Raw genomic sequence first — 25,122 nt, forward strand, 5'->3', positions numbered from 1 at the left:
ACTGAAGGAGAAAAATTAATATGTGCGGTGTATATGTTTAGGAAGGATGCCCGCATCTGGTGGGATATTGCTAGGAAGGGGCGTGATGTTGCATAGATTGAATGGGCGAAATTCCTGACCCTGTTCAATGCTAAGTATAACAACCAGACAGTGATAGATTGGAAGGTGGTTGAGTTTGCCAACCTAGTCCAATGGTCATGTAGCGTACAAGAGTACGTGCGCAAATTTGACCAACTCTCAAGATTTGCTTCGAATTTAGTACACACTGAAGCCAACCGAGTACAAAAACTCATGAAGGGGTTGAAAAGAGAGATAACTCAGTTCGTGGATACCGGGAAGACCAGCCCGGATACTTATGATGAAGCTATGGAGTGAGCAATTCTCCAAGAGTCATGGTTGGTACAAGAGAAGAAAGAGCCCTACAGGGCTGAAGAATAGCACATGTCTCCATTGACCGGGGAAGGTACTCTAGTAACCAGAGCGACCCTTCTGGAAGGTTTGCATACAGAGTCAATAGAAGTGCGGGGAAGACCAATACTCTAGGAAACTCTCAGTTTTCCAATGGTGGAAATAATAAATGAAGAATGGAGCCACCAAGCCAAAGTTTGAACTTCGACAAGCAGCCAAGGAGAGAAACACAACTATTGGCCATAATGCAACAAATGAAATCGGCGCCACCCAAGCGAGTGCAACAATAACAACTGCTTCACCTTTGGAAAGTCAGGTCATTTCTCCAGGAATTGCCTAACTCATAGTTAGAAGGGAGGAAACGACCAACCAAAGACAGTAGGAACTTCACCTTAAGTCTATGAACTCACCCAGGGTGATAAAGGAGCTGAGACTTTTGACATGGTGTCCGGTCAGCTTCCTGTGGCTAATAACTCAGCATATGCATTGATGGACACTGGTGCATACCATTATTCTATTGCTGCATCTTATGTTGATAAGATAGATAGGAAGTCTAAGCCTATGGAAAATGTATGTGGTGTATCCTTACCTTCGAGGGAGGATATGATGGTACGGTCTTGGGTTAGAGCCATACTAGTCTGGGTAGAAGGTCAGAAGTTGACCGTGGATTTGCTAGTTTTGGATTTACACGAGTACTATGTTATTTTAAGTATTGTTTGGCTAACCAAATACAGGGCAGTGTGAATTGCAAACGAAGAAAGGTGACTTTTAACCCACCCGGGAAAGAACCATTCGTGTTCAAAGGCACAGCCCGCGAGAAGAATTTTGCTATCATCTCCACCTTGAAGGCTACGAAATTACTGGATGATAGATGTATCAACTACCTGGCAAACATAATAGACAAGGATAGGGAGTCTAAGCTACAACCAACTGAGGTAGCAGTGGTGTGCAAATTTTTGGAAGTGTTTCCTAAGGATCTTCCAAGGATACCCCTAGACCGAGAAGTCGAGTTCAAGATTGAGTTGATTCCAGACACTGCACCTATTTCAAAGGAACCATACCGGATGGCACCGGTAGAGCTTAAAGAACTACAAGCACAATTACAAGACTACCTAGATAAAGGATTTATACGACCAAGTAATTCTCCTTGGGGAGTCCCGGTACTATTCGTGAAAAAGAAAGACGATGAGAATTTGAATAGACTACCACGAACTCAATAAAGTGATGATCAAGAACCAATACCCGTTGCCCAAAATTGATGATCTATTTGATCAACTGCAGGGAGCATCGGTATTCTCGAAGATTGACTTGAGATTCGGATACCACCAGTTGAAGGTCAAGGAATCGGATATTCCCAAGACCGCATTCCGAACTCGGTATGGCCACTATGAGTTTGTGGTGATGTCTTTTTGACTCACCAATGCACCCGCAGTATTCATGGATCTTATGCATAGGGTACTGGGTGAGTATATAGACAAATTCATGATTGTGTTTATAGACGATATACTCGTATAATCACGAAACCAGGGGGAACACGCCAAGCACCTGGAGTTGATCTTACAACGATTACGCAAGAAAAATTTGTACGCCAAATTCTCCAAGTGAAAATTTTGGTTGACTCAAGTGAGTTTCCTAGGGCACGTGGTGTTAAGAGACAGAATTCCAGTCGATCCAACCAAGATCGAAACAGTGAAACAATGGAAGGCCCCGAAGAACGCACAAGAAGTTCACAGTTTCTTAGGCCTGACAGGGTATTATAGGCGCTTTGTGGAGGGTTTCTCTATGCCTATGACCGCACTGACCCAGAAGAACATCAAGTTTTAGTGGACAGACAAGTGCGAACAGAGTTTTCAAGAGTTAAAAAACATATTAACAACTGCTCCATTGCTCTCTATCCCAAAAGGCATAGAGGGTTATGCCATTTACAGTGATGCATTAGGTCAGGGGCTCGGAGCTGTATTAATGCAACACGGGAAAGTGATCACATATGCCTCTCGACAATTGAAAAATTACGAGAAAAACTATCCAACTCACAACTTGGAGTTAGCAGTGGTAGTGTTTGCATTAAAGATCTGGAGACATTATCTTTATGGGATCCAATACGACATATACACGAATCACAAGAGTCTAAAATATTTCTTCAATAGAAAGAGTTAAACATGAGACAACGGAGGTGGTTATAATTATTCAACAATTACGATTGTGATATATTGTACCACCCAGGCAAGGTTAATAAAGTAGTTGATGCGTTGAGTCGATAGCCAATGGATTATGTAATTTCGGTGAATGAAATACCCCAAGAACTACAAACCGATATATCCAAATTGAATTTGGAGATAGTAATGGGAAGATTGGAAAAGTTATCTGTGCAACCCACGATCATGGAAGTGATCCAAGGGGGACAGCTCGTAGATCCGTGGATCCAACGACTAGTGCATGAGACTATGAAAGAGATGCAACCAGGGTTTCACATCTCAGAGGATGTTATGCGTGCCTGATGATGATGAGGAGATCATGAAACAAATCTTTTATAAGGTTCATAAGACTCCTTATGCTATGCACCCGGGAACCACAAAGATGTATCAGGATCTCAAAAGATATTTTTGGTGGGTAGGAATGAAGAGAGATGTAGCAGAGTACGTGGCACACTGTTTGGCATGTCAACAAATCGAGGCTGAGCATCAGCGACCCACAGTGGAAATGGGAAATAGTCACCATGGACTTTGTGTTATATTATTTCATATAATATAATATTAGATTAAATAATGTGACAAAATGTGATTTGTCACACCTTGTAACATATTATTGAGAGTCACAAAATTGGACACATGTGTGTGCCCAAATGTGACATATTTTGGAGTTACAAAATCAGTTACAAATTTGTAACTCCCAAATATTACCCAATAATGTGTATATTATATGTTATACATTTGAGATTGGATTTCATAAAGCCATAATGAAATATGGCTATTGGAGACATGTTTTTAACTCCCAATATGTGTTTGGAGGTTACAAAATCATGTGGGAAAGGATTTGGGACGTTTTGGAACGATTTGGAAAAATGATATTTTTTGGCTGAAAAAAGGCTGTGGCCGCGGCCACTGTCTTTCCCTGGCCGCGGCCTGGGGGATAGAGAGCAGTGGCCACGACCATTGATGTCCCTGGCCGCGGCCACAGGTGCATTTCAGGCAAATTTTTCAGTTTTTTCCAAATGTGTTGAACGGTTCTAAAAACCCAAATAACTCCAAAATCTCAATTTTAATTCCATATTAATCCAATTAAACATTGGTAACAACCATGGGGGTTGATGGAATTTGAAATCCAAAGGGTATCTCAAACTCTATAAATAGGAGCCTAATGCTCACTTGTATGACACACCATTTTTCATCCACAAAGCACTTGGCTGAAAAATACACCAAAAGGCTTGATTATTCCAGAGAGCTATTTCCTTGAGAGATCCCTTAGTGCTTAGAGAATAAGGGGAAATAAGCTTTTGGACAAAGGTTTTGAACCTTGTTCAAGTTGGTGATCCCCACTACTCTACACTTTGGTTGAGTGCGAGTTTGTGTTTTCCATTGATCTTTTCATTCAGTTGTTCTTCTTGTATTATTATTGCATTGACTTTGTAATCCTTTTCTTCTATTTCTATTTACATATTTATTGGGATCTTTTGTTTTAGAGTTTTAGTTCTAATAATTCTCTTCTTTCTCTCTTTTCTACATTTACTTGTATTGTTGGTCATTGAGTTGTAAATCTATTTATCTATCATCTTGTCCATTGTATTTTAGCATAGAGTTGTAATATTATCTTACCATTTCCATTGAAATAAAATATATTCTCTAACACTTTGTTAGCGGGTTACCACACACTTCGAAGGGCCACGATGCAATCTGGGTTATCATGGATAGATTAACAAAATTCGCTCATTTCTTACCCATTAAGACAACAGATGGTGCAGATAAGTTGGTAGACTTGTACATTGATGTGATAGTGCGATTACATGGGGTTCCCATCTCTATAGTGTCCAATCGTGATGGACGATTTGCCTCAGCATTCTGGAAGAGAATGAAAAAGGGATTTGGAATCAAACTCAAGTTTAGTACTACTTTCCACCCACAGACGGATGGTCAGAGCGAACGAACAATTCATACATTGGAAGATATGTTGAGAGCTTTCATGCTAGATTTTCAAGGTTTGTTGTAACGCCCTAGTTAACCAAGATCGTTACACTGTGTATTTCAAATATTTCTCAACTCGCTAAACGAGTCATTAGGTCATAAACGTGCATCTAAGTGTGATTACTGGTCCACGGTTAAAATTTTTGGTTAAAAGGAATGGATGTTTCATTAAAACATTAAACTGTGCATAGGATCCCATAATAACATTTACAAAGTTGTTTACAATTCAAAAATGGTCATTAAAATTCAAAAGTTACAACCCGCCGACCTAAGCGACAAAAATAGGGTTTAACCCTAGTTCCTCTAAGAAACCTTGGTCGTGGTGGTCAAGCATATGCATATGTACACGTTGCCACCTAAGCTCTCCAACTCATAGCTGGTCAAACTTTTCTTTCCCTTTACCTGCACCACATAGCACCCCTGAGCCAAGGCCCAACAAGGAAACTTAAACAAGCTCATAAGCAGTAAATAACACATTTCCATATCATAATAAACATGTCAGCAATAATAACACTACCCATGCATGCATGCCATTCATATAAATGTCTACAACATCATATGAGACCAAATGCCCTAATTAATTGATTAAAAGAATCATATCGAGGCCCGTTGCCCAAGTACATGACTAATAAATCATATTGGGGCTCAGTGCCCTAGGATCTGGACTAATAAGTCACCTGGGGCCCATTGCCCTATCCTCTGAATAACCAGCCTTGGAGCTGGCCCAATGTACCTGGCACTTTAGTTTTCTACGACCATTGGGTCAGACAAGCGTATAATGCGCTCCTAATTAGGTCTAATCATATCGACCAGTGCTCAGCACACTATTGCCGCCCTTGACTCATAAGTTAATGCTTTACGACCAGCGCTCAGTGCTATTGCCATCCTTGACTAATAAGTCAATGCTTTTCTCAAATATATAATGCTAACAGACATTCATCATATAACAAACATCCATATATAGAGTACTCAACATGCTTCATCAATAATCACTGACATAATCATAATCATGCACAATGCCCAATCAAGACTATATTATGCAATTGGGCCAAGCCCTAATCATATACATCACATAATGGGTGCAGTTTTCTTACTGTAGGTCAAAGTGTAATTTAAAATAAAAACGACCCTCGAGCACGATCCTGGTTCCGAGCCCTTAGCGATAACCTAGTCATAACCAAGTATAGAATTCCATCAATAATGAGTAAATAAAGGCTTTCGGATTGAGTCCTAGCATTCGAGATGTCGAATTCTACTAAATTGGGTAGTAGGATCGATCCTGAGCCCTTAGGTTTAAGTTCCCATCACTAAAAGCCCATTTTGGCCATTTTTCCCATTTTGAGTTGTGGCCCCAAGCACTTGAGCTGCGGCCCGCTCAAGTCAAGGGCTAAATCCCTTCTCTGCCTGCACCTTGCGCCACGGTGCGCCTACCAGGCGCTGCGGCCTTAATTGCTCAACAACATAGTTCATCTTCTTCGTCAAGCTTGGTCCGCGACGTCCAATAACAGGGCCATGGCCCAACCTGAAACCTAGCAATTAAACTCTGTTTTTCTCATTTCAAAACCTTCCATAAACCTATCCAAACATATCTAAATCCCATAAACAAAGTTCCTAATCATCTCAATGACCCAAAACCATCAAAACTCAAGCTTCAAACCATTTAAAAACTCATCAAAACATAGGATCCAAATTCAAAACTTAAGAAACTTTAGGAAATGGAAACTCAGAAATTCAAAGCTTAAATTACCTCTGATTATGTCGTTTCTCGCTAAATCATCCAGCTAACAAGCTTCTAATGTTCCCTAGAATCGATACAACTCTAACCTTGCTTGAATCCAAGTCCTTAAACTCGAGTTTTCTTCGAAAATGAAACGAACAGTAAAAAGGGATAACGAGAGTAAAAAGAGAAAAAGTATTTGAATGTATATCTGTTTCTGTCAGGTTACTTAGAGTTTAAGTAACCTTAAGTAAGACCCAGGCTTAGGTCCCAAAAACATCCCCGAGGGTAAAATAGTCAAAATTTCTAGAATTTCCTCCTGATCTAACTAACTCCCAATATATCCTCAAATATTCATTCCCATTACCCAATATCCTGGTAATGTACTAAATACCAATAATACCCCTTGACTCACCCTGAGTCAAGTATTAATCCTGTTGTGACTTTCCCACTAGCTTGCTCCCTAGGATCGCCTCGTGCCGAGTAACCCAAATATATCCACATAATAATGTGGTCCCACACATATATCACATATATGCCAAATATACCCATAGTAGGCCAAATTACAAAAATTTCCCTTCTAATAAAAGATAGGCCTACATGCTTATTTAATACAGCTAAACATGCATATCAAGTCATATTATAATATAACTCACATAATCACATAATTACACACATATATAACACATAAACATGTAATTCCCATAATTTTCCATCCTGCCCCCCTAATCAAGGCCTTAAGCCTTATTAGGTAATTTGGGACATTACATTCGTGGAGTGTAAAACTTCCATTAATTGAGTTCGCCTACAACAATAGCTATTGTGACTCAATAAAATTGCTCCGTATGAGGCACTATACGGAAGAAAGTGTCGATCTCCAATCCACTGGCATGAGACTGGTGAGAGGAGATTCTTGGGATCAGAAAGGTGGACCAGACTACGTAGGACATTAGGTCGATTCGTCACAGGTTACAGACCTCTAAATATCGCTAATGCAAGTATGCCGATCATCAACGGAGACCTTTAGAATTTGAAGTTGGGGACAAGGTACTATTAAAGATAGCTCCACTAAGAGGAGTTATGAGGTTCGAGAAAAATGGCAAGTTGAGCTCTAGGTACATAAGGTCGTTCGAGGTTTTGGAACGCATTGGGAATGTGGCTTACTAACTAGCCCTTCCACCCACGTTCTCTAGAGTTCACGATGTATTCCATGTGTCAACCTTAAGGAAGTATGTGAACGACCCCACTCATGTGCTAAGTTACGATGAACTTAGCATAGATCCTCAGGTGAGTTATGAGGAAAAACCAGTCGCAATTTTTGGATCGGAAAGACAAGGTGTTAAGGAACAAAATAATAGCTTTGGTAGAGGTGCAGTGGTGTAACCATGACATTGAAGAGGTGACCTGAGAGACAGAAGCCGAGAAGCGGGAGCAGTATCCCCATCTGTTTTGAGTTTCGGGGATGAAATTTTATAAATTGTAGGTATTGTAACATCCTGTGTTTTGAACACCCGTTAGTAGCCGGTTGGAGCAGGTGAATAATTATATGAAATATTATTTCGATAAATAATATTATGTGAAATTATATTATTTCGTGAATTTGATAGCCATTGTGCTGGTTTGGTAAATGTTTTAGGACTAAGCAAAGAAAACTGGTCTTGGACCGAGAGGCAAACCCTTATAACGGAAAAAATCTCGGATTAGGTAAAATGAGGAATACTATGGCATAAAAATATTTGGAAATTGAGACTGTATAGTTGAGTTAATAAATTTAAGAAAATTTGATTGAAGATTTAATTCTAATCGACCGGGCTTAAGAATGAAAATTTCTTGCTCGAGACTCTAAGGACATTTTGGTCAATTTGATAAAATTACCAAAATTATGTGATATCTGACAAATTTTAATTTTTTTTGGTCACATTTAACTTAATTAATTAAGCTTGGAGATATTTAAAAATTATAGGGTAAAATTTTAGGGAATTTTAGAGAGTGAAATTACCAAAATGGACCTTAAGTACCTTAAAGTGAGGTAAATATAGGCAAGGGCATAAAAGTCTTTTCTAATGGAGGAGAGAGGGTGTGATGGGAGGCTAGGATATGCCCTAGTGTACTCAAGTGTCTAGGAACCTACCTTATGGAAGATCAAGGGACTACCCTAATGATTAGTGCTCTTCCACATTATTTTCCTTAATTTTTTTTCACAAAAGAAAAACTATTCACTTTCTCTCAACGCATTTCCTCTCAAACAAGCTTCTCTCTTCCCCTTAACCCTCCCAAAACTGAGAGATTCCCCAAGCCTCCACGGCTGCATTTCCTTCCTCTCCTCAAGCTTAGACACTCAGCCTCCATTGATGGAAAGAGAAGCTCAAGGAAGACTAGTGTACAAGTAAGTCTGAAACCTGGGAATTGTCACTTTGTTTCCCTTCTTCTTCAAATATGAAACCCTAAGGGGTGGATATGCATGCATGAGATCTAATGTCCATGCATGGAATAGATCTTGTATTCTAGGGTTCAAGAGAGGTGGTTCTAGGAGAATGTCAAAGTTTGAAGCTTTTTGGTGTTCTAGTGAAAACAAAGGTAAGGGTTCTAGAGTTTTTATGTTTTTCCACTAATATAAAATCTTCTACCCTAAAACTCTCTTAAAAATATGCATGTGGAACTATGAGGGCTTCGTTTGAGTGTATAGAGCACAAGGAGGAAGTTTGAAAAGCTAAGGGAACTTCATCTCCAAGCTAGAACCATCAAAGGTAGAATTTTTGTTGGTTCTTGAGTATTTTTTGTTTACATTAGTAGATCTGATTGAATAGTCAATTTTATTGGTGTTTTGAGTTTATTTTATGCTTGAGGGTTAGATTGGTTGATTTGATGATTTGCATGCATGCATGTGGCTAGGGTTATGCTAGAAGTGCTTATTGATGTTAGGTTGTGTAAAAATGCATGCTGCCAAAATTTCGTGGTCAGGCTTCCAACGGATCAGATCGTACTCTACTTCCACTTTATGTGAAAAATATTTTTATAGTTGCATATTTCTTTGTGAGTACTTGATGATAGGCTTTGGAAAATCGTAAAAAGGTATTTTTAAACCCAAGTTATGGATGTTTTGGCATTTTGATATAAATTTGGAAAATTTCTGGGCAGCATGCACTGCCGAGATTGTTTTGACTTTTGAACCTGTTTTACTAATAAAAAAGTTATGAAATTGGGTAGTCTGTTATTTTAAACATTTATAAGGGTCATTATAAAAATTTAGAGGAAAATGTGTTAAGGTGTAAGAGATGTGATATTTCAAAATTTGCCCTAGAATCTGGAAACAAAACTTCTTGGCAGCAAGCACTGCCCATATTGCTTTAAACATTTTTATGAGTTTTATTATTCCAAAATTTTTTAAATTTTGAATGAACATAATATAGACATGTATAAAGATCTCTGTAAACTTTTAGAAAGAACTAGGCTATGGTGTAAGAGAAATAAATTTTCAATTTTACCTTAAAATCTGGAAAAAACTTCTGGGCAGCAGGCACTGCCCAGATTGCTTTACAAAATTGAATGGTTTTTTCCATCCCAAAATTATGAAATATTGATGGGAATTATTTAAGATGTGTATAAGGACTTCTATAATTTTTTATAGAAAAATGTGTCACGATTTAAGAGAAATAATTTTTCTAAATTTGCCCTAAAAACTAAAAGGTAGTAATTTCGAACCTTAACGAAAAATAATTTTTAGGAGGTTACTTCTCTTAACCTAAAACAAGTTTTGACGCCAGGCTTTCACCTAGTTCCCATCCTTATGACATAGAACACGTAAACGATAGTTTAAGGTTTTTTTTTTTTCCTAAAACTCAACTTAAGGAAAAAGTTTAAAATGGAGATTTTACCCCTTAAATTAAATAGTGGAAGTTAGGTTTTGGAAATGAGAAGAAATAATCCTTTGTAAAGATAACTAAGGATTTGGAGACTTAACCAATTCCAAATCAGCTTGAGTTAATTTAAAAGTTTATTTTTACAAATTTTAAGTTAAGGGTCCAATTGCTCTTCTATTAAAATATAACGTAGAAAGAGATCCTAGGTTATGGATAAAAATGGTAAGAATGAGAGTTGGGTTTTTGTATAATCTTTACGAGAACAGGATAACATTGTCATATATTATTTGTAAAGGGTCAAATAGCAATATTTTGGTAAATGATAGAAAACGGTAAACTTTCATGAGAGGACGAAAAGTTTGTATTTTTCTAAGATAAGAGTTGAGTAGAACTCCTTTTTCCAAAAACCAAAATACGAGTTATCCAATAAGAGAGTTCTCTAGTTAATGAATATTAAGATGCACAACACGGAGAGCGTATTGCAGTGAGGCCAATTTTCACATGTTACTGTAAAGACTGAAATGAAATCCGACCTTATACACTTTAAGGTGTATAAGAGGCTATAGTATAGAGTCTCTAAGAGAACTTTATTGCATGTAGCTATCATAGAATATTAGCTATAAGAGTATGCCATAGTTTAATCTGAGTACATTATATTAATTACAGTAATTGCAAAAGGGAAAAAGAATAGCAGTGTTAAAGATCCAGCTGGGAGCTAGGGACTCCAAGTAAGTTAGTCTTTCTCTTTCTTGGCTACAACATGAATATACTAGTGTGTGCTTGTAGTAGTAGATTACACTAGTTTTGTTTGGGTCATTAAGACCAGGGTATGCTTAATGCCTACTCTTGCAATGCTATGGCATTATGCGGCTAAATGGTAAGTAGGTTCGGGTTGAAGCCAAAACCTTAGCATAATATAGTTCTGGTTAGAGCCATGACAATTGTAATATAATATGGGTTGGAGCCAGGACAATGGTAATATAGTCAGGATTGGAGCCAGGACAATAGTAATATAGTCTGGGTTGGAGCCAGGACATGGTAAAAGTATATAGTCCAGGTTGGAGCTAGGACAATGGTAATATAGTCTAGGTTGGAGCCAGGACAATGGTAATATAGTCCAAGTTAGAGTCAGGACATAAATGCTGGAACTGGGGTGTGGCCCGGATCCTTTGCATATAATTTAATTTCTTAGTCATGATGTATGTTAAATATATTTGAATATTCTGAGAATCTTCTGAGTGTAGGATATTTCAATATAAGTGATATATTGTATGTTCTGAGAATTTTTTGAGTGCAGGTTATCGTGCTATGTGTGAACTTAGTTGTTAGAAACAACCAGAGTATTAATTTTGGATATGGTTATATATCTTGAATGTCTGGGATTTTCTGAATGCATGTGGTTTTGATATGTATGAACATTGGTTGTTGGGAACAACCAATGTGCTTAGTTTTTCGGTTAGGACTATTATTGAGAATTGTATGATAGGGTTGGAATTTATCCAATACCCTAATGATCAGTAGCAGTAACTACCTTAGGGAAACTCGTTACTGTGTTTAGTATATTTGTGTGCAAGGCTATTCTTACTAAGCGTTTTCACTTACCTAGTTGTTTCATGTTGTAGGTAAGTGCAAAAGCAAAGTGGAGCAGTGAGCGCTGGAGTTTGCTTGTGGATATGTACATGTGACCTGGCCTTGGGAGCCTTTTTGATGGATCACCTTTTTGAAATGAAAAAGCTGGAAGTTGTTATTTCTTTTGGGATTATTGTTTTGTTACAACTCTGTGGAAGAGTGGTTGTATTTCTGTTTACTAAACTAAAAGTGTACACACACAATCTTTCAAAAGTTGTTTTATATGGATTTTCGGTACAATGAGTTAAAAGTAAAAATTTTTAAATTTCCGCATGATTTGGTCTTGTATGTTTGGAGGGTCATTACATAAACTCATGGCAAAATATATCGTAACCAAATCATATTCATACTCATATATCAGAATCATAAGAATTTATATTCACTGTCATAATCATAATCATAATCATACATTATGCGATCATGGCACCCATATTGTCCATGTCACAACATGAGGTAACCAGCAAAAAGCATAAACTGGTAAGACCTCTTCTATGAGGTAAACAGGATCTCAGGTCCTCAATTAACCTCGGTGTGTCCGCCCTATGGGCTACGTCATATCCTTAGTAACCCTTTTGTTATGTCGCGTTCAACATGCTAACAACCTACTGCTTTTCATACAGCATACAAGTAGACATACACAACTCATATCATAACATAATAATTCGTACTTTTCATGACACTTTAGCTCACCATAGCTCATGCTTTAGATAACACCATAATCTTGCAATCATATCACTGCATACTTTTCATAACACACAATTCATATAAATTCTAACTAACTTCCTTACCTCAAGTCCAAATAAAAGTAAAGTGCAGGGTACTTCAAAATGAGCCTAAAATCATAATCAAACATTCCTCTTAATATCAAGTAAGATTACACATGCCCAACATACATCTCATGCACACGTGGCACAAGTTGCACCACAACTCTATTCATAAAACAACGTCACATAAAATCATTAAAGAATAATGCCAATTCTATTAAATAATTATGTATAGTTACAAAATAGAATTCATATATTTGATTAATAGGCATACACTTGAACTTAAAAATAAAGTTGTATGTAACCTGCATTCGTGGGAATGTTCTTAAAATTAGCGTTGAAGTTGATAAATATTTCTACTTGCTCATTTTATTGCCACCTTCTTAAAAATTTAGCAAGAATTAGTTTACCAATTTGTTAACATTTTCATATTACCTCCTTAGGTTATAGGGTTTTATTTTAGATTTTATTTCACAAATTATTTATTTAATTAGCACCTAAGTCACATTTGTTTAAAATAATAAAATCCTAATCATTATAAAGACAAAATATGACAAATTTTCTATTTCTCACCAAATAATTAATTAATTCAAAGAAAATATGCTCACTCTCTTTATCACAATTACTAAAGTGATGAAATAAATAAATAATTTAACCTTTAACAATTTAAGTTCTCAAAGTCACCACATTTTACATCCAAATCATAAAATTTTAAAATAAGTTGGAACACCCAAACCATCAACCCATTTACTTAAATTAATTCTTAGTCCCATTTTAATATAGTTTTACTGAATTAATTATTTACAAATAATAATAATAAATGGAAAATCTGCATTAAAAAGAATGAGGAATTACATTTTTAAAAGTATGGAAAAATGTATTTTTCATATATAAAGTCTAATGCCTAAATTAATCAAACATATATTTTATATCTTTTATTTTAAAAGAGGCTTTTCCCATGAACCTAAAAAATTTCAGCAAACATTATGTTACATTAATTCTAAGGGGCATTAGTTTTCAAAATATATTCTTACCATCTTTTTATTTAAAAGCAATTGATTATAATACTAAATAAAATTCAGCAAGCAATAATATTCATAACTCACATTTTTTCTTTTATTAAGCTATTTTAACATATTAATCTAGTATGCTTGACCAAAGACTCACATCATGTACATGTTTTTTAAATAAAATTTCAGCACATGTTATATTTAACTTCTTTATCCTTTAAAACATGCATTCTCACATAAAATCATAGGGTTTCTCAAACAAGTGCAAGAAAACATGTACAAAATTTATTCATTTTCTTATTTTAACATATAGCATGACTCATGACATAATTTAATCTCCTTTAAACCATTTTTTACAATTTAACATTCTAAAACAATAAAAATTCAGCAAGCCTAAAAATCATTTAATATTCCAAAAATGTTCTTAATTAAATAAAACTAAGGAACCCTAAAATTAACATGCCATAGCCAAACCCTATATGCTCACACAACAACTCAAACTTCTTTTTAACATAAAATAGACCAAAACTTAAGCCCTAGCATGCTCCTATTAACATCTTTGCTTACTTCTTACATAAATCATTAAATTCAAAATGATCATAGCAACATAAACATAAAATCCCCACATAAATCTCTTCAAACTCATAATCTCCCCAATATTCACATGGATCTTATTAACAAAACAATATACTCTTCATGTGAAACAAAATAATCACCACCATTCAAATATGCCTTTCAAGACATCCAAAAATTCAACCCAGAACAAAAACATAACAACATCATCAAAATAACCAAACATTAAGATCTCCATAGAGATTACAATCACCAAGACAATAAGAGATTGGGGAAAAATTCTATTACCTTCCTTGATTGTATTCAAGAACATAAGAGCACAAGAATCTTGGGCACCCTAGGGGTTTTCGAAACAACATAGAAAAGAAGAAAAGAGAAAACTCTTAGAATTAAGAAGAAGAGAAGTTATCACTAAGGATTCAAAACACCAATACATGAATGCATACCTAGGGGTTTCGAAGCCCTATTATTCTTCTCCTTCTCCTTCTTTCTTTCTCTCTCTTTCTCGTGCCCTCTCCCTTGTTTTCTCTCTTTAAACTCGACAGCCACCTTCAAGAATGAGCCTCCAAAGCTCATTGTTTCCCTACTTAACCTAACCCAATGAAAAACCTAGAATCAATTACAGACCACTCCCTTGTTATTCCCTAATTTCTCTCTCCCAAATCAAGGCAATAAAAACCTTCAACCCATCAAGGAAAATAAATAAAATAATTAGGAAAATAAATTTCATTTCCCCCTTTGTAGCTGCCGCCCACTCTCTCTCACTTTCCTTCTCATTTTCTCACATTTTAATTTACTCACAAAATCAAAGACAACCAAGCAAAATAACCTCATAATTACATAGTGATTTTCCTTACCCAAAATAGCTTAAAGACATCTAATTTAATTGATTTAAATTTCAAAACTAAATGGGAAAATATATCTCACCCTTTTCCTCTCTTCTACACGCCTATTCACACTATGTCATCTTCCAATTTATTCCCCAATTATTTCTTTTCTTTTTCTAAATTAACTAAATAAAAATAAACAATTAATCAATAGAAAATATACCCCATGCATGGAAACTAATGCATGCTCACCATGCACATGCACACACACAAGTGCTCTAGTCTATCACTACTAAGCACGCACCTCCTTGCACACAATCAAATCTTAAGAGCTTCACATTTAACAATTAATTAAATAAATAAATTAATAAATAAAATCACACATTTCATAACAAAAAATTGCAAATAAAATTTACACTTAACAAATATAAATTCAAATAAAGCACATAATTTAAAAATAAATTTTTTTTGGTGCGCTACAGAAATGGAGAAGACGATTGACACAACTAGGTTAAGGGTTAGGGGAGAAAGATATATATATGTATATATAAATATATATTTATATATTTATACTAGGGTTATTGATAGTTAAGGTTTGATTATTGGGCTATAGGTGTTTACTTTGGGTTTGACCCAAAAATGTGCAGTCATTACCTGAACCCGGTGATCTAGGGTTATTTATATATATTGAACTATAAATTTACACCCAAAATTTATAGCCTACATAAACAAATTTTTTATTGATATATATTTAAACTAATTAAAATTAAATAACCTAGGTAGACAAAATTTGGAAGATATTGTTATCATCATATAATATTGATAATTAGGTTATTTTAGATAACAAATTGGATATATATATTAATAATAATATTAATATCATAAAAATTATAATATCATAATATATAAATTGTATCTCTTATATATAAAAAGTGCGTAGATAACGAATTTTTTTTGGTTTTAACGGTTTGTTTTGTTAACTTTAACGGAATATTCTAAATATTTAACGGAATATACATTTAAAACTAATAAAAATAGATATTTATTAATATAAATTCAAATACTATAAATATCATTATTATTATAATATTTAATATAAGACTACATATATAATAATTATATTAATATAAATTCAAATTTAAATTCAAATGTTATAAAATATCCTTATTATAATAATATATAATACAAGACTAGATATTTAATAATTATATTAATATAAATTTAAATATTGTAAAATATTATTATGATAATAATATATAATTCTAATTTTTTTACTAATTATATTAATTCAAATATTATAAAATATTATTATTATTATATTTAATATTAGACTAGATATTTAATACTTATATTAATATAAATTTAGATATTATAAAATATCATTATAATAATATTATATAATACATAATCTTATTTTTTATTAAAAAATGATCATTTATGTTTAAAAAGGTTATCATGTTATATATATATTTTAAAAATTCATAAACATTTTGGTAAGAAAGTCAATGTATTGCAGAAAACCCAAGGATACAAAGGATGAATAACTCCTTAGAGCAAAGTTACATTTTCAAACAACCTATGAAACCAAACTAAATCAACAGTTTTTACCCCAACTAAACCTGAATAAAAAATCCTATTATAAACAATCTTTTTAGTCAAGTATATTGTATTCTGAACAGACCAAACTAAACCCTCCCAATAAGCTAAATTTCTAACTTTCCAAATATGATAAACAAGGCTAGCTAGTAAAGACCAATACACTAATTTCTTGAACCTACTTAACTTGCTTCTTTTGATCCACTTGAAAACGCCTTCTACTGAACAGTGAAGAGTCTTAAGTGACAACCATTTCAGAATGGGATGAACACAATGGGCACTAAACCACCATTCAAAGAACATATGATTATGAGATTCTTCCTTCAAACCACAAATGGAATAGAAAAGATCGATACCCAAACCAAACTTTTGGAGCCGATCTTTGGTTTTCAATCTCCATAACAAATACAACCACATGAAAAATCTATGCTTAGGAACAATACCCCTGTGCCAAATTGCATCATAGCAGAATCTGGTTTGCTGATTATGATTTGGAACTTTATAAAGAGCAGCAATAGAGAAGGAGGGCTGTTCGAAACTGTTCTTGGACAAGAGGCTTTTTATGTGATCTTTCACTCTCACCACCCGACGCTAGTACCAGCTACTATCATTTGTAGCCCAGTACTCCCACCACTCAAGACCCCTGAGGTAAACAACATGGACCCATTTCACCCAAAGACTCTCTTTATTCATGGAAATATGCCAGACATGCTTCCCCATAGCAGATAAGTTCCATAAGAATATATCCTTCACACCCAAACCACCATCAATCCTCCTCTTACACACTGTACCCCAGGCTACAGAACCAGGACCGAAGAACTCAGCAGACCCATTCCACAGAAAATTTCGACAGATTTGAACAATTTTGTCGAGTAGAGCCTTTGGGAGGATCATAACTTGAGCCTAGTAAATCTGAATAGACAACAGCACAACATTCACAAGAGTCAATATACCTGCAAGAGACAAGTGCCGAGAACTCCAAATTCGAATTCTATGCAACATCTTCTCAGCCAAATCAGAGCATTCAGCCATACTGAGGCTGTTAGAGCAGATTGGAATTCCAAGGTAACGAAAGGGGAGCTGACTTTTACTGAACCCCGAAGCAAGGTGAATACGCTTCACATCCTCTTCTGGCATACCATGACAATAAAAGGCCGATTTGTTCACATTCGCTTGCAAACCAGAAGACACTGAAAATCGCTTAAAGCCTTGAAGTAGGCGCAAGATTGAGATGAGATCACCTCTACAGAACATAATGATATCGCCCGCGAAACACAAATGAGTAAGTTTAAGCTCTGTACATCTGTGGTGGAAATGAAAATCATGCTTACAAGCAACTTTAGCTAATATGCAAGATAAATATTCCATACAGATGACAAAAAGAAGAAGAGACAGAGGGTCTCCCTGTCTTAACCCGCGCTTGGCCTAAAAAAAACCATGGATGGAGCCACCTAATAACAAAGAGTAACAAGGAGTGCGCACACACGTCATAATCAGACTAACAAATTTAACAGAGAAATTCAGGGGCAGTAACATTTCCTCTAAAAAATCCCAGTCAACCGTATCATACGCTTTCCGCAAATTCACTTTAAACATGCAACTAGGATGCTTAGTCTTCTTGCCATAATGACGAACTAAATCCTGAAAAATCATGATATTATGAGCAATTAACCTCCCATGTATGAAACCTCCCTGATTCTGAGCTATTAATTCAAGCAAAATACACCTTAGACGCTTACCAATCAACTTAGCAGCTTCCTTATACAAAACATTACAACAAGAGATAGGCCGAAAGTCACTAACAGATGCAGGACATTGAGTTTTAGGAATAAGAGTGATAGTAGTGCTGTTGATCTCCTTGAGCATATGACCCGAGTGAAGGAAAGAGAGAACTGCCCTACTAACTTCCTCCCCAACAACTTCCCAATTAGTCTTATAGAAACCACTCCCATAACCATCCGGGCCCGGAGCTTTATGATTCAGAATGGAAAATATAACTCTTTTAACACCTTCATAGGTAAAGTCAAGAAGAAGTTTATGCTTTTGCTCTGAAGAAACTAAAGGACCCATATTAACTATAGTTTGAGACACCTTTCTCCTGCTATCCAAATGAGAACCCAACAACTCCTGATAAAAAGATAGAAAAGCTTATGAGACTCCTTCTTTAGAATCTACCAACTGAGCATGCATATCCTGCACGGCATAAACAGAATTGATTGATCTCCTTTGCTTTAAGCTTTGATGAAACAAACTAGTATTATCATCACCCTCATTGAGCCAACTGATTTTAGCGTTTTGCTTCAAAAAGGCCAAATAATTATCCTGACACTTTCTATAACTAGCCCGGGCAGCAACCTGTTCATTAATTAGTCTTATGTTCAAAGGGTCCAATTGAAGAGCTCCTTGAATATCAAGCATATGAAGCTTGGCACGTAACACGTAAAATTCATAAACAATGTTTTTGTTTAATTTTTCTGTTTATGTCTTTCTTTTATATATAATATTGTTTATTTATTTTAAATTTATATGATAATGATACAAATTTAATAAAAATAATTAATAAATTCTATAAATAAAATTAAGCAAACGTACAATGCATGCTGTTTGTATCTAGTATATATATATAACATAATCTGATTTAAAATAACATAAATTAGATATTAGATATAGGGATTTTTTTAAAAGGAAAAATTAGAAATCATAAATATGTTAGAAATTAGATTTAAATCATATTTTTAATTTTAATTAATAAAAAATTAAAATAGGTTAAAAATCAGATTTAAATCAGATTTTTTTTTGTGTTGATAAATTAAATATAGTAATGTTAGTTTAATTAGATTTTGATTGTTAGTATTGTAGGTTTAGTTTAGTTTTCGTGTTTTTTAAATTAGAAATTAAAATTAATTTTTATCATTATAGAAATTAATAAGTTTTTTTGTTGTTGTTAAAGTTAGAATAAAAAAATCAGATTTTCTGCCATGTTATATATTTTGTTTGATTAGTGAGTATGTTTGTATACTATTATCTGAATATTTAGGGGTATTTTTTTTCAATATTATATGCAACTTTAAAATTTTGAGACAGGTTAAAATATATTGTTATGCTTTAAAATTAAATAAACTTGAATTCAATAATCTAGTGATGATGAAATTATGATTTTGAAATATTTGTAGACATAGTAAAATTAAATAAACTTGAATTCAATAATCTAGTGATGATGAAATTATTAAGTGAAATACAATTTAAAGTAAGTTTAATTTTCCAAGAAACTGTATGAGAATTATATAGTTTCTAAAAATCCTAAGACAATAAAATTAAAAAAATATAAAAAAAAAACTGAACAAAAATCTTCTGGAGCTCTGAAAGTATTTCAAACAACGATTTTCAGGCCTAAATTTCAAAGCTTTAGTTTTATATGTTGTGCGTCATGTGGTTTAACCCGAGTCAAAAGTAATGACATTTTGAAGTTGACTTTTGCGCGACCGTGATGAGTCTGTTTTTAACATAGTTTTTAACATGTGTTTAGGGTAAGTTTGAGTCATTTTGGTGGAATGTTATGCGGTATTATGCTTGTTTTGCTATGTTTGTAGGAAATAGAATAAGGAAACGTGAAGTTGGGGAAATGAATGAAAAATCAACACAACTTGGGAAATTTATGCTAAAAGTTGACAAGAAGACAGTTGAGGATTCATTTCCAGAGAGAATTGTTCATTTTGGAGCTTGGGAATAAGTTTTTGGGTCAATATGAAGGGCTGTGGCGCTTACATGAAGAGTTGCAGCGCAAGAGAAAAACAGAGAGAGCCATTTTCTGGAATTTCCAAGGGCCGCGGCGCATGGAAGAAGGGTCGCGATGCTCACTGAAGTCAAAGAGCGTGTTTGCGCAAATTCAGAGAGGCGCACCACGGCGCTTAAATGCCAGGGCTGAGGCGCGTGTATTTTTTCGTGGCTATGAGATGGGCGAAATCGTCATTTACTTGGAAAAAAACATTTTAGGGTTTTTATTTAAATACGTTTTTAAGAGTTAATTAGGGAGATTTCATTAATTTTTGATGTGGAGAAATTATTAGAGGCTTGGGAGAACATTGAAGATCTGAGAGTTTGATTTCTTGATCTCTTCTTTAATTCTTTATTCTTGAGTTTAAGTTTATATTTAATTTGATTGATTCCATTATGTTTTGTTTGGAACTAATCTTGTTATTAGGGTGTTAGTGGATTCTTCTTGAAGCTTTTCATTTCTTAATGCAATTTTTCTAAATTTCTTTCTCCTACTGTGAATTATTTATCTTATACTTAATGCTTGTGAATGATTGATCACCATTTACATGTTTATATGATTTTAACCTATGCTCTGAAAAGAGAAGGCTAACTATGCTATAGGTTGATAATCACAATTTTATATTAGACGACAGTACTTTTATGAATTGTGTAGTTTTGGGATTACGTGTTTAAAGCCTGCAATATATTGATTTACCACAAAGATGTAGGAAATAATATGTTGTAGAGAATTATACATCCTAGGAAGACTATAATATATAGTTGTAATCTGCTATCACAATAGAATTAAGAAATATTGAGAATTGGTTAGAAATCATAAGTGGATGGTTGATGAAACTAAAGCCCTAACTTTTAAATCCTTTGAATTAAATCAAATTTTTATCTCTGAATTTCTCTAGTGCTTAATAGTTTCCTTAATTTTAAGTAATGATTATTTTACTCATAATTCTGAAATTATTATTTAAATCAATTAGAATTAGAAGTTAATTATTGGCAATTAATATCAGTCTTCGTGGGATCGACACTTTACTTATCATATATTACTTGATTTGACCATGTATACTTGCGTGTTAATTAAAAAGGAGATCAAGTTTTTGGCGCCATTGCTGGGGACTGTTTTTATTAATATCAATAAAGTTAATTTTTGTTCTAATTTGATTTGTTTATTTTTTTTAACATTTATTCGGATCAAGGTTTATTGTGTTCTAGGAATTTTTGGTATATGCGAAGCAATAGAAAAAAGGAGATTATACCAACAGATCGGGAAATTGAAAGAACGTGCAGAAAGAACTGGAAAATAAAAAGGAAATTGGAATTTACCATGGCTGACAATTTGGGAAACGGTGCTAATAATGGTCAAGGGGCTGCAGAAATTCCAGGGGAGCAAGGACCAAGAACTTTGAGAGATTATGTACTTTCTACTGTTACAGGAGTGCATTCATGCATTAGACCTCCAACAATTGCTGCCAACAATTTTGAGATTAAGCCTGCAATCCTTCAAATGGTTCAGTCAACTATTCATTTTGGAGGTATGCCAACGAAGGACCCCAATTTACACATAGCTAATTTTCTGGAGTTATGTGCAACGTTCAAGATGAATGGGGTGAGTGATGATGCTATAAGACTGAGGTTATTCCCATTTTCACTAAGGGATAGGGCAAAAAGTTGGCTGATATCTTTACAAGCGAATTCTATCACTACATGGGAGGAGTTAGCTTAGAAATTCCTTGCAAAGTTTTTTTCCTCCAGCAAAGGCTGCAAAGTTAAGGGGCGAGATTAATAACTTTTATCAATTGGATGGAGAGTCATTGTATGATTCTTGGGAGCGCTTTAAGGAGTTATTAAGGAAGTGTCCACACCATGGAATAGAAAAGTGGATGCTGATGCATAATTTTTATAATGGGTTGAATGGAACGACTAGAACAATTATAGATGCTGTAGTGGGAGGTGCCTTTATGAGTAAAAGTGCTAATGATGCATATGAGCTATTAGAGGGGATGGCAATGAATAATTATCAATAGCCAACTGAAAGGGGACAACCAAAGAAGGTGGCTGGAATGATGGAATTGGATGCTATATCCATGCTTACAGCTCAAGTAGCGGCCTTGACAAAGCAATTACAAAAGACTACACTCCCATCTTAAGCTATGCAAGTTCAAAACCTTTGTGAAGTGTGTGGTACAAACCATCCACCCAACCAATGCCCTCCTATAGATATGGATAACATGCCCATGGAAGAAGTACAAGCTATAGGAAATTACCAAAGACAACCTAATAACCCCAATTCCATGACCTATACCCCAGCTTGGAAGAATCATCCTAATTTTTCATGGTCTAACAACCAAAACATTCTACAACCTTATCCTCCACCTCAGCCACCATATCAACCTGCCCAAAATAGGCCACCATATCCACAACAATATGCACACCAAAATCCTCCACCTGGCTATTATCAACCACAAAATAGACCACCTCACCAAATGCAAATGAAACCAGCTGAAACCCAACCTGATGTACTTAACCAATTCATGACTGAAACTAGGGCATCCATAAGAAGTTTGGAGACTCAAATAGAGCAATTGGATACTTTAATGACTAATAGAGCTCAAGGAAATTGTCCTAGCACTACAGAAGTTAATCCTAAAGAACAGTGCCAAGCTATTACTTTGAGGAGTGGAATGAGGTATGAAGGGCTAAATAAGAATCAGTCAAAAGAAGAAGAAAATAAGTTGAATGATGAAAGGGTTACTGAATACCTTAAGAAAGAAGAGGAGACCCCACCTGTGAATATTGAGCATCATGTTAGAATTCCATATCCACAAAGACTTCGTAAGCATAATTTAGATAAACAGTTTGCAAAGTTTTTAGAGGTGTTCAAGAAGCTACATATAAATATACCGTTCGCAGAAGCATTAGAACAGATGCCCAGCTATGTAAAGTTTATGAAGGAGATTCTCTCTAATAAGAGAAAGATGGGTGACTACAAAATAGTGGCATTAACGGAAGAATGTAGTGCAATTTTGCAAAGGAAGCTTCCTAAAAAGTTACGAGATCCTTGGAGTTTTACTATTCCATGCACGATTGGGGAGTTTGAATGTAAGCATGCACTTTGTGATTTGGGGGCGAGTATTAATTTAATGCCTTTGTCAGTATTCCGTAGACTTGGTTTGGGGGAAGCTAGGCCAACCACAGTAACATTGCAGCTGGCTGATAGATCTGTGAAGCATCCACATGGTATTATAGAAGATGTATTGGTAAAGGTGGATAAGTTTATATTTCCAGCTGATTTTATAGTTCTTGATATGGAGGAGGATGAGAATGTTCCTATTATTTTGGGGAGAGCATTTTTAGCAACTGGGCAAGCATTGATAAATGTGCAAAAAGGAGAGTTAAAGCTAAGAGTTCAAGGGGAAGAAGTAGTATTTAATGTGTTTAAGGCTATGACTTATCCTAAAGCAAGTGATAGTTGTTTCTCAGTTGATGTGGTCGAAGAAGTAGTAGGAAGAAAAAAATTAAGTGAGGATCCTCTTGAATTAAGTCTTATAGTTGATGATGTAGATTGTGAGGAAAATGAAGAAGTGATGAGTTATTTGAAGTGGATAAAATCATCTGAGCCATGGAAGCATAAGAAGTTTGAAGAATTGGGTGAAGGACCAGAAAGACCATTACCATCGATTCTGAAGCCACCTGTTTTAGAATTGAAAGTTTTACCAGACCATCTCCGTTATGCTTATCTTAGGGAAAAAGAGACTCTTCCAGTTATAGTTTCATCATTTCTTTCAGAAGTAGAGGAGGAGAAGCTGTTGAGGGTGCTAAGAGCTCATAAAACTGCTATAGGATGGACTCTGGATGATATAAGATGAATTAGCCCATTGACAGTTATGCATAGAATTCTTATGGAAGATGAGGCGAGACCGACTATTGATGCTCAATGAAGACTTAATCTGACAATGAAAGAAGTGGTGAGGAAAGAGATTTTGAAATGGTTAAATGCTGGAGTGATTTACCCTATCTCTGATAGTGCTTGGGTGAGTCCAGTGCAAGTAGTACCTAAAAAGGGGGGTATGACTGTGGTGAAGAATGAAAGTAATGAACTGATTCCAACTAGGACTGTGACGGGTTGGGGGATATGTATAGATTATCGAAAGTTGAATAAGGCAACTAGGAAAGATCATTTTCCTTTGCCTTTTATTAATTAGATGTTGGATAGGTTGGCGGGGCATAACTACTATTGCTTTTTAGATGGGTACTCGGGCTATCACCAGATCGTAATTGCACCAGAGGATCAAGAGAAGATAACGTTTACATATCCTTATGGGAATTTTGCTTTTAGAAGGATGCCATTCGGGTTATGTAATGTACTAGCCACGTTTCAACGGTGTATGATGGCAATATTTTCTGACATGGTTGAGAAGGGGATTGAAATTTTTATGGATGATTTTTCAGTTTATGGGTCCTCTTTTGACACGTGTTTGACTAATTTGGAGCTGGTGTTGAGGAGGTGTGACGAGTCGCATTTGGTGCTTAATTGGGAAAAGTGCCACTTTATGGTAAATGAAGGAATTTTATTGGGGCACAAGATTTTTAAGAAAGGCATTGAAGTTAATAGGGCAAAAATTCCAACGATAGAGAATTTGCCACCACCAGTTTCAATAAAAGGAGTACGGACTTTCTTAGGTCATGCGGGATTTTATAGGAGGTTTATCAAAGATTTTTCCAAAGTTTCAAAGCCACTGTCCACTTTCTTAATGAATGGGGTTACGTTTGATTTTGATGAGAAGTGTCA

General features: G+C 35.1%; 2 protein-coding genes and 1 non-coding gene across 3 annotated transcripts; 2 read left to right on the forward strand and 1 right to left on the reverse strand.

Annotated features, from left to right (window-relative positions):
- The first annotated feature begins 577 nt into the window (after nt 1–577).
- On the forward strand, nt 578–1,628 carry LOC133779640 (uncharacterized). The gene is made up of 3 exons (XM_062219578.1): nt 578–724; nt 823–1,017; nt 1,143–1,628. The coding sequence occupies exons 1-3, from the start codon at nt 578–580 to the stop codon at nt 1,626–1,628; spliced, it is 828 nt and encodes a 275-aa protein (XP_062075562.1).
- A 20,468-nt stretch (nt 1,629–22,096) lies between these two features.
- On the reverse strand, nt 22,097–22,203 carry LOC133780730 (small nucleolar RNA R71). The gene has a single exon (XR_009869548.1). It is a non-coding gene; the product is annotated as a small nucleolar RNA R71 (small nucleolar RNA).
- An 811-nt stretch (nt 22,204–23,014) lies between these two features.
- Nucleotides 23,015–24,199, forward strand: LOC133779641 (uncharacterized). The gene is made up of 2 exons (XM_062219579.1): nt 23,015–23,570; nt 23,688–24,199. Exons 1-2 carry the CDS (start codon nt 23,015–23,017, stop codon nt 24,197–24,199), a joined length of 1,068 nt encoding a protein of 355 aa, XP_062075563.1.
- The last annotated feature ends 923 nt before the right edge of the window (nt 24,200–25,122 follow it).

Source organism: Humulus lupulus, chromosome 5 (assembly GCF_963169125.1).
Source record: "Humulus lupulus chromosome 5, drHumLupu1.1, whole genome shotgun sequence".
Lineage (NCBI taxonomy): Eukaryota > Viridiplantae > Streptophyta > Magnoliopsida > Rosales > Cannabaceae > Humulus > Humulus lupulus.

Coding starts and splice junctions, on each gene's coding strand:
- LOC133779640 (XM_062219578.1), top strand. CDS start 578: ATGAAGAATGGAGCCACCAAGCCAAAGTTTGAACTTCGACAAGCAGCC. Junction 725..822: donor CTTCACCTTTGGAAAGTCAG/GTCATTTCTCCA, acceptor GAACTCACCCAG/GGTGATAAAGGAGCTGAGAC. Junction 1,018..1,142: donor CTTCGAGGGAGGATATGATG/GTACGGTCTTGG, acceptor AACCAAATACAG/GGCAGTGTGAATTGCAAACG.
- LOC133779641 (XM_062219579.1), top strand. CDS start 23,015: ATGAGGTATGAAGGGCTAAATAAGAATCAGTCAAAAGAAGAAGAAAAT. Junction 23,571..23,687: donor ATCTGTGAAGCATCCACATG/GTATTATAGAAG, acceptor GAGCATTTTTAG/CAACTGGGCAAGCATTGATA.